This window comes from Drosophila montana, unplaced genomic scaffold, assembly GCF_035044405.1.
Source record: "Drosophila montana isolate Dmon_TW-CO22-7 unplaced genomic scaffold, ASM3504440v1 contig_3281_1, whole genome shotgun sequence".
Classification (NCBI taxonomy): Eukaryota; Metazoa; Arthropoda; class Insecta; order Diptera; family Drosophilidae; genus Drosophila; species Drosophila montana.
The window spans coordinates 1-10810 of record NW_026998165.1 but is presented as its reverse complement, the minus strand read 5'-3'; the positions used below and the strand labels follow the sequence as shown (position 1 = coordinate 10810).

The window sequence follows — 10810 nt, the reverse complement described above, 5'->3', positions numbered from 1 at the left end:
TATACAACTTTCAAAACGCATTCAACAAACAATAAAAAAACAAACACACAAAAAACATGCATTACAACAACAAATGATCCCCGTCAAATGTGAGTTAAAAATAGGCCCCAATGGGAGGGAAGTGTCCACCAGGAAATGTCGCAGTTGCACTATCTAACATATCGAATTGTGTCAATGTAATTTTCTTAAATGTATACCCAATTCTACAGACCTATAGACAAACAGACAGCATACACACTCGCATCGCATTGCGCTTATGTTTATGTTAAATTTTTTAATTTTATCAACACATTATAAGATTAAAAGATCAAAACTACAATTAAAAAAGTATACAAAAAAGGAACAAAATAAATGTAAATCAATTTAAAAAAAAAAACAATTGTATTATCTTTAATGAGAATTTAGTGATTATATTCCCTTTAAAATTATAGAGCTGTTCTGCTCAGAGATTCATGGTGAATATGTCACAGTCGAGTCAATCCAGTTTTATTTGTAAAAATAATATATGTATTTTACTGGAGAGAGAGAGAAAGCGAGCAGAGAAGTAGAAATAGAGATTGAGAAAGAAAGAGCAGAAAGAGAGAGAGAGAGAGAGAGAGAGAGAGAGAGCAGAGAAGCAGAGAGAGATAGAAAGAGAGAGAGCAGAGAGAAAGACAAAGAGAGAGGGATATAAGAGGAGCAGAGATAGAGAGAGAGAGAGAGGGAGAGAAAGAGAGAGAGAGAGCAGAGAGAGAGAGAGAGAGAGAGAGAGAGAGAGAGAGTGAGAGAGAGAGAGAAAGAGAGAGAGAGAAATATAAAGGGGGAGAGAGAGCAGAGAAACAGAGATGGACAGAGAGAGCAGAGATAGAGATAGCGATAGAGATAGAGATAGAGATAGAGATAGACAGAGAATGTGGGAGAGAGAGAAAGAGAGCGAGTGAGAGAGAGAGAGAGAGAGGAGAGTTAGAGAGAGAGAGAGAGAGAAGAGAGGAAGATTGAGAGAGAGAAGAGAGGAAGATAGAGAGAGAGAAGAGAAGTAAAGATAAAGATAGAGAGGGAGAGAGAGAGAGAGCGAGCGGGAAGAGTAAAGGAGAGGAGAGATTGAAGTAATAGAGGAAGAGAGAGTGAGAGAGAAAACCTTGTTAGGAAAGAGACAGAGCGAGAGGCTTATATACAGAGAAAGAAAAAGAGAGAGAGAAGTAATAAAATAAAATTTGTCTTTTAGAAGTAGAGAGAGAGAGAGAGCGCTGGAAGTAGTAAATTGGTAGAGTAAGTGAGAGACAAAAAAGTTAATGAAAAAAAGATTAAGTTATAAAGAAAGAAAGAGAAGAGAGAGTGAAAAAAGAGAGAGAGTGAGAGAGAGAGAGACACAGATAAAATAAGAGGAACCATTAGATAGTAAAATAAATAGAGAACAAATTTAAGACAGATGTGGAAGAAGCAGAGAGAGGGAGAGAGAGTGTGTAAAAAAGTAGTAGTAGTAGTCTGAGAGGCATCTGGTAAAAGGGAATTGAAGAGAGGGTAAGATGGATAAAGAGACGAAAAGAAATATAAAGTGTAAGAAAAAAAGAGAGCGAAAATCTGTAAGGGTGCAGAAGAGACCAAGAGACAAAGTTAACGTAAGAGAGACAACTTCTGCTTGATAAAATGGTAATTGGAGTCTAGAGATAGAGAGAGCGAGAGAGAGAGAGGGAAATGGTTGATGGAGGGGGGGGGACGGAGATCTCGACTAAAATGAAAAAAAAAGTAAGTCGAGCTAAAATACTCAGTTATAACTAACGACCAATAACTTGAAAATTAATGTTTAATTAATAATTTAAAAATAACGACCGCCCTCCTCCTCGATTTTCAAAAATTCAAGTAGGGCCTGCCCATATGGATGTAATTTCAGTGCATTTTGGTTTTTTTTAATGTAATGTGGCTAAAAACGGAAAGTGTAACGTGAATTTAAAATGTTGTAGTCTTTATTGAAAGTCAACGAGCGCCCTCCTCCTCGATTCTCAAAAATTCAAGTAGGGTCTGCCCATTTAGATGAAATTTCAATTATTCTTTTTATCGTGTGATTAACAGCGGCTGCAACTTGAAAATATGATATGAATTTAAAATTTTGTTTTAATTGCGTATACTTAACGGCAAGAATTAAAGTTTGGCGAACATATTATGTACTAGCACGCGATCGACTGGATGAATGGTAAGTGCAAATGTTGTAGATTAATTAAATTGAATAATTTCCTCCCGCATATAACAATACTGATAAATTTCAAAACAACCGGCTTACATATTCGTGAAGATAAAGTCATTTTATTTGGTATACTTGAATACAAATACATTTAATATATTTTATGTTGAATCTTTATCTAATAAGAGTAGTTGTTACATTTTACACAAAATATATATAAAGGTAGCATCTTCTCTTATGAAGAGCACAATTCTATCCGATCCACTTCTAACGCCATAAACCCAAATGCATAGGGCGATCCTTTCACATACATACACACACACACATAAAGTGTTGAAGATATTTTATTTTCCAGCTCCAGGTGCCCTGGGATTGGGTTCAGTGCGCAACAGCTGCTTATGCTGTCCAATCATGTGCTCAATATGATTGCATTCCCGCAGCTCGCCCTTGAACTGATCGAGGGTCTCATAGAGCACTGGATAAAGGGCGGGCAGCAGTCCATGATCGAGAGTGGGGAACAAATGATGCAGCACATGATCACCAAAGTGAGTAAGTACTAGAAATTGTGACCATTTCAAGTCCCCGCGATCGATTATGGTGTCCACCTGAAACAGGCCCCAGTCGCGATCCTCACGATTCGCATCGCCTTCGTGATAGATCTCCGGGTCATGATGCGCCGCATTCAGTCCGATTACGCAAAAAGCAAAGCTGGCGATGGAAGTCATCGATAGCCACAGCCGTAAACAGCAAAGTAAGCCCGCCGATTCGCCCGATCCGTAATACATGACCAGGGGTATGGAGAGCGGCAACAGATCGTGCCAGTACATAATATTCGTGTGGCGCAGCGAATAGAAGATGCTATAAATAAACTATTCCGTTTATCAATTGATCAGTTTAAAGATTATCAGGCACCTACCGCATGCCCATTTGCATGAAGAATGCAATGGCATAGGCCAGCGGCTCCGTGACCCAAGATACATAGCGCAGCGCCTTGGTCTTAATGTGCGGATTGGGCACCCAGCAGAGCAATGGCTCGAACATGCTTAGCTCCAGATCCATGTAGGAATTGGGATAGATGTGATGGGACAGGGCATGCGAGATGCGCCACGAGCAAAAATTCATCATGCCCAGATTGAAGGTGTACATCTGCCAGTTATCGCGTCGATGGAAATAATTGTGGGACACGATCACCGTCCAGCAGAGCGCCACACCTGCGAGAATCAATGCCAGCAGACTGTCATACTTGGCGCTGGCCACGGCAAACAGATAGGTGGAGAGCAATATGCCCAGATGGATCATCTAAAGGTGGGACATTGAACAAAGATCGTCAAGGATCATCAGGGATCATCTACTCACATCGCTCTTTCGCTTGGGCCGCTTGTCTATCGTCTTCAGCTTCTCCCGCACGCGCTCCTTCAGCGTCTTGTAGAAGCCGTCCTCGTGCAAGGTCAGCGTGTAGATTCGCGGCTTGGCCGCATCCCGCACCTTGTACTTGGCAATCATCTTCTCTGGCGTCGTGGTCAGATGATGTGCCTCAAATGCTTCGGTAATGTCAGTGCCTTTGGTTTCCCGTATCCAGAAGGTGCCGCCGGGATGCTTGTCAATGAATTCCGTTAAATCGTAAATGCCATCCTTAATGCGCCAAAGTCCTTCGGCTTCATCATCCTGACGTTTGCCCTGCTGCCAGCTGTGAACTGTGACCAGCGCCGAGTTGCGATATGTGGGAAACTTGGTGGCAATTCCGCTCTTCTTCCACGTCTCAATGACCATTGTCCTAGATCCTTGCTGAGGCTCTCCCTTTTGCGTATAGAACCTAACTCGAGCTGTTTTCAACGCGTACTGAGCGTCATTTAGAGCGCGTCTAGATTATAAGTGTCGACCTAAGCCGGTCACAAATCGATGCATAAAGAACAAGTTGTTGAGAGTGACCGACTATAAAATACTCCGTTGTTCATACTTCATTGTAAATATGCGCAATTTCTCGTGGTTTGCCATCTTCTAAGATTCATCCTCTAATAACTTTTAAGCTAATTTACTGATTTTTGTGAAATTTTAAGAGCTTTATATGAGAATCCAATAATAATAATAATAATAATCGATTTTTTTCGATACTGGAAGAGTTATCGATAAATTAAAACTAGATTGGTCTGTGAAAGGGATTCGTGAATCGTAATTGAATAATCTCCAAGAAGCACCTGGCTACATTAACTCAAGATTGTTAATAGTTTATTTCTTTGCCTGTTACAAAGATTTTCACACATTCCATATGCCCTCTTTCAACCATTTCCAATAGTTGCTGGGTATCAAAATATTTCCATTATGATAACCGTGACGCGTCGTGTTATCAGTCGCAGCGATGTCGAGTCTGTGATCACACTTATTACACTGGCAGCTCAGCCAAGAGTTTTGTACCCGATGATATCGTTTCCCCTACACGTGACACCACACTGCCCCACGGTGGCGCGTGTGGTGGTCAATCCACCGGCAATCGGCTTGCAATCAGTTAGTAGTTAGGTTGAGCGCTCCCTCCCCGCTGCTGGGGTCAGGCCTAGGTCAATATTCCGCTGATACGCAGCTAGTTTTGAGGAAGCGTTGCACGTTTTGCAAAGCTAACCGCGACGCAGCACATTTATGTAATCAGATGGAAAAATTACTTTTTAATAGAAATAGAAATTCACTTAAGGAACAATAAAAAGTGTTTACAAAAATTTGGAAGATAAGGGTATTCCAGCTATGCAATCTTTTGAAGGCATTTGAGTATTGTCATCAATTTTGTAACGATTGATGAAATTATAATAAAAGTAAGAATATGTATTCATGGTCGGGTTGATCGACAAACCTATAATTACAATTATGTGTAAAAGAGAAGAAAAACTTGAACTGAGTTCTTTTATATTTTATTTTATTTGATTTTCAAATACATTGGTTTACAATTACTTTTTGATCGATTTACCATATATGTCATGTGTGCAAGAGCATTTAATCTTCGGTGTTCCGTTTCCAACTATGCTTTCTTGTGTATTGTTATTTGATGATCATTATAGACTAAGATTTGTCCAATGGAAATCTAACAGTGTCCGAATTTAAGTAAAAATGTAAATAAATCTATCTTCTATAACAAACTTTCAGGTTACTCGTCAACCATATCTTAAGCTTTCATTAAACTTTTCAGATGACTTGTATGCCTTTTGAAATAGAACAATAGAAAATAGAAAAATAGAAAAATTAGAAAATGGTATCGAGCAAAAAACTGGCCTGTTCTCGAGCTATTTCATATATTATGGTGTTACCTATCTACCCAAATAAGTTTTAGGTAGTCTTTTAACTTATCTAAAGCTGTTATGCGTGCCATTTTCAGTATCTAGTCATGGGGCTTTGAAGTGGTTCATGGACATTTGACATATTGTACGGATTCTTAAGTGAATCAGAATGGTATGGAGACCTGATAGGTCTGATCATGATGAGCTTTATTTTATGGCAAAATGTTTCCCTTTAAAAACTCTGAGAGCCTTTTCAGCTCAGCCAAAGATGCTATGCATGCGTTTTCAGTATCTTGTCATGGGGTTTTGCAGTGATCCATTTACATTTCGTTGCAATGCAGTTAGTTCTGTGGTGTTGGAGCGGCCCATTTGATAAGAGGCGCTACAAAAGCTGAAAGCTCGCCGAGCTTTTATAATTTGTCGAGTGGTGCGAGACAAAAGCAGAGCGACGCTCCACGGGGCGAATCATAAGCGAGTCGAGTGGGGTCTGCGAACAAACAGACCGGTTTTATATATTTATATGAGCTCTTGGACTTCGGCTAACACAAATAGATAGATATAGAAAACATTTGTGATTAGTCAAAAGATTAGACTCTAAATATGTCACCCAATGCGGAGCTGGAGGCCTGGCGCATTTCGGGCATATCCCGCACATATCCCAGCTATCGCAGAAATTGGCCCATCACTGATGAGAGGTGCGTAGCTCGACATAGTCTATAACTATGGTGTTGGACCATATCCCAAGGGTCACTCACAGTTGCCCCGCCCTTGCAGCTGGCTGGAGGGCAAACACCGAGACGACGAGGCCGAGGGTCTGTGGCGCATCAATGATAAGCTCTACGACTTGACGGACTTCGCGCAACGGCATCCGGGCGGCGCGTTCTGGATCGGGCGCACCAAGGGCACCGATATAACCGAACCCTTTGAATCACATCACATCGAGGAGCATGCCGAGCGGATGCTCAGCAAATTTGAAGTGCGCCCAGCCTCGAAGCCGCGAAATTATAAGTTTACGCTGGAGCAGAATGGCTTCTACTTGACCCTAAAGAGGCGAGTGCGAGCGAAGCTGCGAGCGCTTAATTATCGACCCAGCTATAAGACAGATGTGAGTATAAAAAAAAAAGAAAGTCGTTTTTAGTATATTTAGATTCAGGTTTAGGAATGTGTGTGTTAACAGAATATCACAAAACTGTTTCTAACAGATTTTTTTCGTATATTTGCAGCTACTTCACAGCGGCATCCTGATCTCAGTCTTCCTCTTCAGCTGGGCCGGCACAGTCCTGGACTCCTTGGTATTGCGTGCCCTTGCGGGTCTGGCGCTCTGCTGGTTATCCACCTCGGCGCACAATTACTTCCATCAGCGTGACAATTGGCGCATGTATAGCTTTAATCTAATACTGCTCAACTTTAATGGCTGGCGCATATCGCACGCTCTTTCCCATCATGTTTATCCGAACTCGCTGCATGATCTGGAAATGTCGTTCTTTGAACCCTTCCTCTGCTGGATACCCAGCAGGCACTATGCGAGCCGGCACCAGCGTCTGATCTCCGTGCTGATATCACCTTTTATATATACGGTCATAAGTCTAGTGCAGTTAACACAACGGTTAGTTTTCCCCTATTATCATACTTTCGGAATAATCTATATGTATTTATATTTCCCTTACAGTCTGGTCTACTCCCTGGTCAAATCGAATGTTCTGTACTGGCACGATCTTTTGGGCTTTACCTTGCCTGCCTTTCTGTATATCTCGACAAGTGTGGGTCTTGGCTCCGCGATCACTAGTTGGTTTATTATTTTGGGCCTGGCCAGTTTTCTGTTCGGCTTCATCGGCCTGACCGCAGCTCATCATGATCCTCGCATTTATCACGACGGCGACGCCACGCGCTCTGATCGCGATTGGGGTCTCTATCAGCTGGATACGATCATCGATCGTGGCGACATCAAGTGGTCCGATCTGCTGGTGCTCACCCATTTTGGTGAGCATGCACTGCATCATTTGTTCCCCACACTGGATCATGGTGTGCTGAAGCAGCTCTATCCGGAGCTGCGGCAGACCTTGCGCGAGTTCAAGTCTGAGCTGCGCGAAATTAACCACTGGGGTCACATCAGGGGTCAGACCCAGCAGCTGTTGCGTATGGAAACGAATCCAATTCCACCGGGCAGCAAAAAATTGAAATAGTTTAAGTGCTGATATAATTGTCGTGGTGAATGGGTGAGCTTTGATATGGCCACCAAATAAATGTATAAACTTCTGTGTAACTAGACGAGTAAGTAAAAATTGTGTTTCCGACAATTATAAGAGAGTATTATTCTCTTGATTAGCTGGAAAAATGGGCATGATAATAAAACTTTTTTTAATATATTTATTATATTCTCTCTCTCTCTCCCTCTCGTTCTCTCTCTCTCTCTCTCTCTCTCTCTCTGCTCTTAATCGCAGTTTTCTTTGTTCTTTGATTTATGTTCGATAGTATGTTTGACAAATAATATCCCAAGTATATAGATTGAACTGCTGTAAACGTATATCTAATAACCTTCTCTTTAATCGCCAGGCAGAGAGTTTGGCAATAAAGAGATAGGAATTCCTCAGGATTGCTCTCTTAAAATTTCAAAAGATGATTTCGATTTGATATATATTTGAGAGGTCATACGATATATATGAATTTGATGGGTAAAGTGAAAAAATTGAGAACAAATTACAATTAAGAGAGCTGAGAGGGAGAGAGAGAAATAGAAAATTAAGTGCATGAGAGCTTTAACATTGTCAGAATAAGATCGCAAAAGCTTTTGCTGTATCATTCTGACGCTACACACGACACCTTTTACATATTCTTAATGGGAATCCACAATTTGTCCAATCGAGATATTTTTAAAATTTACGATATGTATGCGTAAAGTATAGTCGAGGCTGTCCGACTAGAAAATACCCTATTCCCAAAGTTGATTGTCGTAAATTCAAATACAATCGTAAGCTCGAGTGGTTACAACATGAAAACTGTACCTTAAAATCGATATTTATCGATATCAAAAAAATATCAAAGTGAAAATTTGGCTTGTTAACCGTAAAAGATATACGAAAGTCTACATGCTTAATTTATGATCAAGTATAAATAGATGCATAAGGGTCTTGATTGTACTTCCTCCCCTAATATACCCTATTTCAAGCATTTTTAATGGGTAAATTTCAGAATTTTAGCTAGCCGAAACGTTAATACCCTGTAAGTCACGCTGACTTCATTATAAATAAAGATAAGAATTATAATAAATAACTATATATGCTTGTATATTATGTATATAAAGTTATAATTATATAACCGAACTATTGTACAACTCACGTAGTTGAGTTGCCAACCCACGGCTGGAGTTAATGATAGGCAAAAAATTGGTAGTCGATCGATAAGCGACTCGTTTGGCATTGGTTATAAATAGACTGCTTTGGGGCTACAGTCACCTAGTTAAGAATAAAGCGTTCCACCGAACAGTCGTCAAACAACATGGTTGGGCTACGGTTGAGCATAGTTGGGCTCTGCCTGTTGATGATCGCATTGCCCGCGCGGGGCGCCAACATTTTGGGCCTGTTCAGCAGTCACAGTCCATCGCATTTGATACTCCACATGTCAATGATAAAAACGTTGGCCGAAAATGGTCACAATGTGACCGTGGTGACCATGATGAAGCCCAAGGTCACGCACAAAGATATACACGTGATTGTGGTGCCCATGACGGATGAGCAGGAGGAGATAATGGAGGCTCAAATGAACGAAATGGCTGGACAAAAGAGCTCGGCCTTCGATACCATGCGGCGTCTGATGAGCGGCATGAGTGTGATGATTGACTCACAGCTGGAGCTGCTGTCGGATCCCCGTTTCCAGCGCATATACGAGACTAAGTTTGATTTAATGTTCATGGGCTATTTCATCAACGATTTTCAGCTGGGCGTCGCCGCCAAGCTGCAGGTGCCGGTAATTATCTCCTGGATGCAGGCGCCCATGTTCGCCGTCGATGAGCTTGTGGGCAATCCCAATTTAGGAACGCCATTGGCACGTGGCGAGAAAATGAGCTTTGCTAAGCGTTTGCAGAACCTGGGCATGGAAGTCCTTGTTAGGACCATGTGGTCGATATTCGACCGTCGCCTGGAAAGGTACTATAATCAACAGTTTGGTCATGAAGACAACTTTCCGACGCTGGCCGAGATGAAACGCAATGTTTCCATGCTGTTCACCAATAGCCATTCCCTCAGTGAGGGTCCCATCAGGCCACTTGTGCCGGCCGTTGCGGAAATCGGTGGCATTCAGGTCAAAGAACAGCCCGATCCCTTGCCGGAGGACATTGCCAAGTTTTTGGAGAAGGCGCAAAATGGCGCCATTTTGCTATCCCTCGGCACGAACATCAAGAGCACGGCTGTCAAGCCCGAGCTGGTGCAGTCCATATTCAAGGTGCTGTCGGGCCTGAAACAGCATGTGATCTGGAAGTGGGAGGACTTGGATAATACTCCCGGAAAATCGGCAAATATCCTTTACAAAAAGTGGCTGCCACAGGTAGACATACTCGCCCATCCCAAGATCAAGCTCTTCATCAACCATGCGGGCAGAGGTGGCATCACAGAGGCGCAATACCACGGCGTACCCATGCTGGCTCTACCGATCTTTGGTGATCAGCCCGGCAATGCGGAGAATATGCAGAAGGCCGGCTATGGCGTGGCCCTGGACTTGCTGCAACTCAATGAAGAGAACTTCAAGGCAAATATTCACGAAGTACTCAACAACAAGCAGTATGCCCAGACGATCGGTCAGTTCTCGCAGCTGTACCGGGACAGGCCCCTCACGGCCAAGCAGACGGTGCTCTACTGGACCGACTATGTGCTGCGGCACAAGGGCGCCCCACATCTGCAGAGTCCGGCCGTGCACATGAGCACAGTGGCCTACCACAATCTAGATGTTTATGCTGTACTTGCAGCTGCCCTCTCCCTTGTCCTGATCTTGACTTGGCTTGCACTCAAATTCACTTGCCGCAAGCTATGTGGCAAGTCCAAGACGAGCAAGAAAGTGAAGAGGCAATGAGTAAAAGTAATCAAAAATTATATTAATTCGTAAGAATTGTCTGAAATATATTTATATTAATAAAACGGCCAAACTAAATTTAAGCTTAAGTCTTTGATTCATATTTACGTAACCCTGCTTCATTGAATGGGAAATAATGTACAAAAGTATGATAATAAATAATGTACAATAATATAATATTCGAGGCTATAGAGTATACACATTGGTATGTGCTTGATCAGAATGACGAGCTGAATAGAATGTTTGAAGTACTTTGACTGCTGCGTGCTTGTTGACGTGCCATCACGAGAAATAAATGTCGTTAAGTTGATAAAAATAACTTTTAGTTGAA

At 42.1% G+C, this 10810-nt stretch overlaps 3 protein-coding genes across 3 annotated transcripts; 2 read left to right on the top strand and 1 right to left on the bottom strand.

The window, feature by feature from the left end:
• Positions 1-2260: 2260 nt before the first annotated feature.
• On the bottom strand, positions 2261-4009 carry LOC135434179 (cytochrome b5-related protein). Its single transcript, XM_064690622.1, has 3 exons — positions 3515-4009; positions 3075-3457; positions 2261-3016 (listed from the first exon to the last, which is right to left on the bottom strand). The coding sequence occupies exons 1-3, from the start codon at positions 3926-3928 to the stop codon at positions 2503-2505; spliced, it is 1311 nt and encodes a 436-aa protein (XP_064546692.1). The 5' UTR covers positions 3929-4009; the 3' UTR covers positions 2261-2502.
• A 1868-nt stretch (positions 4010-5877) lies between these two features.
• Positions 5878-7784, top strand: LOC135434188 (cytochrome b5-related protein). The gene is made up of 4 exons (XM_064690679.1): positions 5878-6113; positions 6193-6523; positions 6642-7024; positions 7088-7784. The coding sequence occupies exons 1-4, from the start codon at positions 6019-6021 to the stop codon at positions 7599-7601; spliced, it is 1323 nt and encodes a 440-aa protein (XP_064546749.1). The 5' UTR covers positions 5878-6018; the 3' UTR covers positions 7602-7784.
• A 1100-nt stretch (positions 7785-8884) lies between these two features.
• Ugt37C2 (UDP-glycosyltransferase family 37 member C2) lies at positions 8885-10543 on the top strand. The gene has a single exon (XM_064690614.1). It carries the CDS (start codon positions 8914-8916, stop codon positions 10477-10479), a length of 1566 nt encoding a protein of 521 aa, XP_064546684.1. The 5' UTR covers positions 8885-8913; the 3' UTR covers positions 10480-10543.
• The last annotated feature ends 267 nt before the right edge of the window (positions 10544-10810 follow it).

Bases quoted from the DNA above. Each gene is read 5' to 3' on its own strand.
- LOC135434179 (XM_064690622.1), bottom strand. From the start codon at position 3,928: ATGGTCATTGAGACGTGGAAGAAGAGCGGAATTGCCACCAAGTTTCCC. The intron at 3,458-3,514 runs GTGAGTAGATGA...TCCCACCTTTAG, and splicing joins GGCCCAAGCGAAAGAGCGAT to ATGATCCATCTGGGCATATT. The intron at 3,017-3,074 runs GTAGGTGCCTGA...GTTTATTTATAG, and splicing joins TTCATGCAAATGGGCATGCG to CATCTTCTATTCGCTGCGCC.
- LOC135434188 (XM_064690679.1), top strand. From the start codon at position 6,019: ATGTCACCCAATGCGGAGCTGGAGGCCTGGCGCATTTCGGGCATATCC. The intron at 6,524-6,641 runs GTGAGTATAAAA...GTATATTTGCAG, and splicing joins GACCCAGCTATAAGACAGAT to CTACTTCACAGCGGCATCCT. The intron at 7,025-7,087 runs GTTAGTTTTCCC...TTTCCCTTACAG, and splicing joins CTAGTGCAGTTAACACAACG to TCTGGTCTACTCCCTGGTCA.
- Ugt37C2 (XM_064690614.1), top strand. From the start codon at position 8,914: ATGGTTGGGCTACGGTTGAGCATAGTTGGGCTCTGCCTGTTGATGATC.